Source organism: Helianthus annuus, chromosome 11 (assembly GCF_002127325.2).
Source record: "Helianthus annuus cultivar XRQ/B chromosome 11, HanXRQr2.0-SUNRISE, whole genome shotgun sequence".
In the NCBI taxonomy this organism is placed as follows: domain Eukaryota; kingdom Viridiplantae; phylum Streptophyta; class Magnoliopsida; order Asterales; family Asteraceae; genus Helianthus; species Helianthus annuus.
In genome coordinates, this window is record NC_035443.2 from 139,678,093 (window position 1) to 139,684,937 (window position 6,845).

General features: G+C 32.9%; 1 protein-coding gene across 1 annotated transcript; it reads left to right on the forward strand.

Annotated features, from left to right (window-relative positions):
* The first annotated feature begins 4,966 nt into the window (after window positions 1–4,966).
* LOC110888474 (protein FAR1-RELATED SEQUENCE 5-like) lies at window positions 4,967–6,623 on the forward strand. Its single transcript, XM_022136000.2, has 3 exons — window positions 4,967–5,050; window positions 5,267–5,830; window positions 6,000–6,623. Exons 1-3 carry the CDS (start codon window positions 4,967–4,969, stop codon window positions 6,621–6,623), a joined length of 1,272 nt encoding a protein of 423 aa, XP_021991692.2.
* Window positions 6,624–6,845: the final 222 nt, after the last annotated feature.

A 6,845-nucleotide genomic window follows, 5' to 3' on the forward strand; every position in this document is an offset into this window, starting at 1 on the left:
GGCCTCAATCTTCTCGATGAATGAGATGAGGTTGAGATTCACAAAATCAGAATTGTTCTTCAGCATCATTAGATACGTGCCCCACTCATCATACGGAAGAGCATCACACAGCTTATCAATCCACTCTTCATTCGTCTTTGTAATTTCCAAACGCTTCATTTCAACTACAAGATGACAATATCGTTCGATTAACTGCTTTGTTGTCTCGCCTTTGATCCCAGTAAAAATATCAAATTCCTTCTTGATTAAGGCCTTCTTGCTCTTAATCATTGAAACACTGCCTTGGAATTTCAGCTTCAACGCTTGCCACATCGACTGAGAATTATCTTCATGTTGTAGTAAAACGAGAATATCTTCTTTGATGGCCTGTTGCAGAATGCTCACCATCTTCTTTTCAGCCTTGAACTCAATCTGTTCAGATTCTGTCAAACTCCCGATGCCCTTTTCCAATCCCATACCGTTAACTGGTGGTACATACTTCGCCTCTATTTTCATCCAACACTCGAAGTGATTGGCTTGCACCCAGTTTTTGAAACGGCCGGACCAACCCGCATATTCATCCAAACTCATGAGCTTCGGTGGCTTTTGCATAATCCCCAACTCGTTTTCCATGTTAACGTTCTGCACTATACTCGCCGGACTTTGCGTAGCCATACCGCTCCCCGCAAACAAGTTATAAAAATCTTGATGTTCCATTTTAGTGACAAATTTCCAAAAATGTGTAACTTTTTGATTAACAGGTTGATTTTATCAAAAAACTTTTAACATAGACTGAGTTTCCAACACTCGATCACGTACGAAATGGACTAAACACTCAAAACATGATTTTTACACTAAAACAGGTCGTATAAGCGAAATCAGATTTTATGTGTTGTTATGAGCGAAACCACTTAATTGTTCACAAAAGCGAAACCAGGTAATGACCTAATAAGCGAAACCACTTAATGACCTTAAGAGCGGAACCACTAAAATGACTAATAAGCGAAACCACTCGAGCGAAACCTCAAAACTGACACTTGGAGCGAAACCTACGAGCGAAACCTCTCAAATGACCTTATGAGCGAAACTACACGAGCGAAACCTCTGGTTTCGCTTATGCTGTATGAGCGGAACCTCTCAAATACCAAATAAGCGAAACCTATTCACGAGCCATTTTAGGTCACTTTTAAGCTGATTTTAGGTCTGAAACTCTCAAGGGTTTGTTATTAGACAATTTCACACTATATACTCAAATTTCAGTCCATTTTGTCCGTCGGAAAGTCCAGAAACTCAAAATGTGCTTGAAAAAGGCTTTGATTCGGGTCAACTAGCACACAACTGGCTCTGATACCAATTGTAGGACCGTATTTGACAGTCTATTGAGTCAATTCGAGCTAGCAACTACCGAAAATGCAGCGGAAATACAAAATCGGCATGATTCAAAGCAGAAATGGTGTAGAAACAGAAATTATTCACTTTAAAACAGTTTTCTCATTCAATCTTCACAAAATACACGGGCAGCAGGTCGGCCACACACTGGACATGAACGTACAAAATGAGAAAACAACTTGGGTATTTATAGGGGAGATGGTTTCGCTTATGTGAACATGTCCATATGAGCGAAACCTTAAGCTTGGGGTTTCGCTCATATGACACATGTCCATAAAAGCGGAACCTCAACATTAAAACCAAACATTTACACTTTCAACCCCTATACAATACATAATTAACCAAACTAGACCCTATACATTGATCAACTAAGACTAAGACACAGGCTTTAGACATACGTGCACCATATGAGCGAAACCTTAAGCTTGGGGTTCAGCTCATATTACACATGTCCATAAAAGCGGAACCTCAACATGAAAACCAAACATTTACACTTTCAACCCCTATACAATACATAATTAACCAAACTAGACCCTATACATTGATCAACTAAGACTAAGACACAGGCTTTAGACATACGTGCACCATATGAGCGAAACCTTAAGCTTGGGGTTTCGCTCATATTACACATGTCCATAAAAGCGGAACCTCAACATGAAAACCAAACATTTACACTTTCAACCCCTATACAATACATAATTAACCAAACTAGACCCTATACATTGATCAACTAAGACTAAGACGCATGCTTTAGACATACGTGCACCAACACAACTTGGTTCATTAGATATCCGAATCATATGCATGTTTCCGCTAATTGCCTAATTGTTGACTGTTATGCCCTTGTCACCTTAAAATGTGACTTTTGAAAAAGTAAAAGAGTAGGAACATTTGCTACGGATTTATAAACTTGTACCCAAAATTTGATATCAGTTTGAGGTCTAGATTTAGAGTTATGCTCATTAGCGTAATTAGAAGCCTTCTTAGTAATTAAATGGCGTAATTAGCATATAGCCTATCTAAACCCAAATTTTAATATAAAACTTTTTACCTACTGATATGAAATAATATTTTGGGATTTTTGGAGATTTTTATTTATTTTTAGGCTGAGCATAACTTAGAGTTCTAAGCTTAATTCGGTTATTGCCGGTTTTGCCCTTTTGGGCTATAAAATAAGTTTTATAGATCCTTTTGACCTCAAACCTTTTTCTACTGATTTATTATGTTAAATAAATTATTTTGAGCCTTCTGGAATATTAAGAATATCAGATTTTTATACAAACCCGAAAATGGCTCTAAATCGCCTTTTTAAGCGTTTTAACGACATAGTATGTATCAAAACTAGTTTATATATATAAAGTTTGATACCTACTGATATATTCAGTAAATTTTTATATTATAACAGTAAACAAAGGTTTTAAACTCAGATTTCCAGTTTTGAGCTTTTAGGCTTATGTGAAATTACCAAAATGCCCCTTCGGTGCATAGTATGGTTAAAATAAATAAATTTCACATATATATATATGATACCCTACTGTTATAACCCATTAAAATGAGTATATTTACTTATTTATTCAGACCTGTAACTCAGGTTATTAATTAAACTCTTGGGAAAAGATCAAATAGGAAGTTAATTTTCGCTAGAAAGGATAGGAAGCAATCTCAGGCGTTCATCATCTTTTTTTAAATTTTGCACGCGTGGGCTTTTTCGTCTTTTTACATCATCATATCTTCGTTCTAATTTATAGATTCTGTTACTTCTTTTCTTAGTTCATCACTCTCATAACAGAATTGAAGATTCAATAACCCTAAATCGCCATCGATCGCAAATTCACCTCTTTTCAAACATCAATCTTCTTTCTTTTGTCAATTCGATAACTTCAATGTCTTCGTCAGACTCTGCTGGTATTTTTAGCTTCAATTTGAGTAAATTTTTTGTTATTTTGTCCAAATTTCATTGTTTTACGTTTTATAATTCATGTTTCTGTAATTAATATTTGTTTTTTCATAAGTTTAATTGTTATTGTTGTATAATTTAACATAATTTGTTTGTTTTGCTTCTTCATCATTTATTGCGTTTTAGTGAATAGTTACGTTTTATGTTATTACTTAAATTATATTCATACAAACTTTTAGTTTAAGATTTATGTAATAAAGCTATAACTATTATTGTTGTACAATTTTTGTTTGTTCATCATTAGATGCGTTTTACTGAATGTATTGCGTTTTATGCTTTTATCCATAATAGTTGATATACAAACCTTAAATGTCTGTATTTCTAAATTATTATTAACATATTTTGAGATTTAACAGTAAACACATTACTATATATGTTGTATTGCTTTTTATGATTTTTTGTTAAGTGTTTCAGATCACATGATGCGTTTTACTGAACGTATTGCTTTTTTATGCTTTTTATGCTTTTATAAACTTTAAAGGTTTGTATTTTTAAAATTTTTATTAATATATTTTTTGGTTTATTACTAAAAACATTATTCTCTAAGAGGTATTGTGTTTTATAGTTTTTTTAATTGTTTCAGATAACATTTCCAAGTGGGAGGAACGTCTATGCACAAAGAGTGGAAGAAAGTTTTTCAAACCTAAAGTCAGTGGATCTATTACACCTGTTGTTGGAATGTTTTTTAAGTCATTTGATGAGGCTTTTGCATTTTATCAGAGATATGCACTTGCTGCGGGTTTTTCTGCAAGAAAAAATACTTCTTGGAAAAATGTTGGTGGTTTAGTGACAATAAGGTATATTGTCTGTTCAAGAGAAGGATTTCATGTTAGCAAAGAAATAGATTCTGGTTCAGTTGAGAATAGTAAAAAGATTGTTACACGTAATAGAGGTTCAAAAAGAGTTGGATGCAATGCTCATGTGAAACTTATATTAGAGAACAATAATATGTTTAAAATCTACTACTTTGAAGAAGAACATAATCATATCTTTGTTGAAGATGAAGATATTCATTTCTTGCCGGCTGCCAGAAGTATCGATTATGTGAAAGAAAGTTTTATATCTGGATTGTCTGCAATCAATATTGGCCCTGTTAAAGCATTCAATATTATGAAAACAATGTATGGTGGTTTTGGTGAAGTTGGTGCTAGTAAAGTTGATTGTAAGAATTATAGAAGGGATTTGAATATTTACATCGGAGAGTATGATGCTGAAATGGTAGTTAGGCGTCTTATTAGGAAGAAAGAATGTTGTCCTGGTTTCACATGTGATTATGTTATTGGTGAAGATAGAAGATTGAAAGGGCTTTTCTGGGCTGATGAGCAATAAAAAAAAATTATACAGTGTTTGGTGACATATTTGGTTTTGATGCTACTTATAAATCAAACAAGTAAGTTTTTTTGATTTATTGCGTTATATATCCTGTTCTAATTTTTTTAATGCTTTTTTAATTTGTTTTTATTCAGGTATGATTTGGTTTTTGTACCATTTACTGGTATTGATAATCATTTTAGGAATGTCACATTTGGTGGTGCATTACTTGGTTCGGAGACTACAGATTCTTATAGATGGCTTTTAAGGTGCTTTGTTAATGCTTTTGGAAGTGAGCCTAAAGTTGTTGTTACTGATCAAGATGCTGCAATGAAGAGAGCTATTAAGGATGTACTTTCAAGAAGTAGGCATAGGTTATGTATGTGGCATATATGGGAGAAATTGAAGACAAAGGTATTTACTGCGTTTTATGATATAACAAACTGCAATTATATATTGTGTTTATTATTGCGTTTTATGTATTATACAATAAGATCCCCTAACATTTTTATCAATAGAATTACAAAACAATTGTGTTTTACCATCAATGCATTCTGTTTATCATTTTCAATATATTGGTTTTTAAATTATTGCATTTTATGTTTAATAATTTTATAACTTTTTATTCAGGTTGGTCCTGTTTTGTCAGCAAACACTGATTTTAATACAAGAATGACTCATGTTGTTTGGAATGATACTATTATTCCAGAAGATTTTGAAAGTGAGTGGCATTCAATAATGTCTACTTTTGGATTGGAAAATCATGAGTGGTTAAAAGATATGTACAATCTTCGATTTGATTGGATTCCTGCTTATTACCAAGGAGAGGATTTGGCTGGACTTATGCGTACTACGTCAAGATGTGAAAGCGAGAATTACTTCTTTGGTCAGATTTGCAATCCAAGATGTACACTTGTTGAATTTTTCACTCATTTTGAGACTGCAATGGATATTCAAAGGCATGAGCATAGGAGGAATGATCATGATACAAGGTATATTCAGTGTAAACCCTGGAGTGACTTTGTATTGGAGAAACAAGCATCAGAAATATATACCCAAACAACTTTTAAGGATATTCAGATTGAAATTGATGCTGCCATTACAAAGTGTATGTCAAAGTCTGTTGATACTGTGGGTGATGTTCAATATTTTGAAATAAAGGATTTCAGACAACCATACACATCTTTTTTCAAGGTATTTTTTAAATTTATATTGTTTAAATATCTATTGTGTTTTATTTATCATCTTTTATTGCGTTTTATCATTATATTATCATATGGTTGTATCTGTATTATATTTATTATTCATTGCGTTTTATATTACATTTCAGTAATTTTATATAACTTTTTAATCTTTTTTACAGGTGCAATACAGCAAACAAGAAGATGGTTTAAGTATAAGTTGTTCTTGCAAACGGTTTGAACAATTTGGTATATTGTGCCGCCATATATTTTACGTATTACGGTATGAAGATATAAGTGAGTTTCCTAGAAGATATGTTCATAGAAGATGGATGAGAGATGTTGTTTCAGTTGGATCAAATCATTCCAATATTCGGTTTGATGAAATTGGTAGGAATAGTGCAATTGATAAAGTTTATAGAGAAATTGTTGTTGCAAATGAGTATGTGGTTAATAGGCTGGTTGGCGATTTAGATGAACTGTGTCGTTACAGGGATCATATTAAAAGTTATATTGATAAAGCGGATGAGGTTATGGTTGCTGCGCCGCCTCCTAGTCGCAAAGAAAGATTTGCTGATATTGGAGGGAACTTAGAAAAATCAGATTCTATGATTCGTGTCCCCATAAAAATGAGGACCAAAGGATGCGGTGTTCAAAAAAGGATCAAGTCTAGTCGTGAGATTGCAATTCAGAAATCATCAAAGATCCAGAAATCGTGCCGTGTATGTGGTGGAAAGGGACATAACAGTCGCACATGTAAAGATAAGGTTTCTTCTAATGCTATAGGTTCTAGCAATGGAATGTAATTATGTATACAAATTCTGTCAAAATTAGATATCAATAAATAAAAAAAAATTGTCATTGCGTTTTATGATGTATGGATTTCATCTCTTTTTGTTACTACGTTTTGAGATATCCTTCATAAATATCAGTTTGTTATGTTTAATTACGTTTTATGATAACAACAATATATTTTTATTGCGTTTTATACATAGAACAATTACTTTAACTGGTATTTTTGATTATTG

What these genes read in the sequence shown, in the direction of transcription:
- LOC110888474 (XM_022136000.2), top strand. Translation starts at nt 4,967, where the DNA reads ATGAAGAGAGCTATTAAGGATGTACTTTCAAGAAGTAGGCATAGGTTA. An exon ending in GGGAGAAATTGAAGACAAAG is followed by an intron (nt 5,051 to 5,266) that starts GTATTTACTGCG and finishes CTTTTTATTCAG; the next exon opens with GTTGGTCCTGTTTTGTCAGC. An exon ending in CATACACATCTTTTTTCAAG is followed by an intron (nt 5,831 to 5,999) that starts GTATTTTTTAAA and finishes TCTTTTTTACAG; the next exon opens with GTGCAATACAGCAAACAAGA.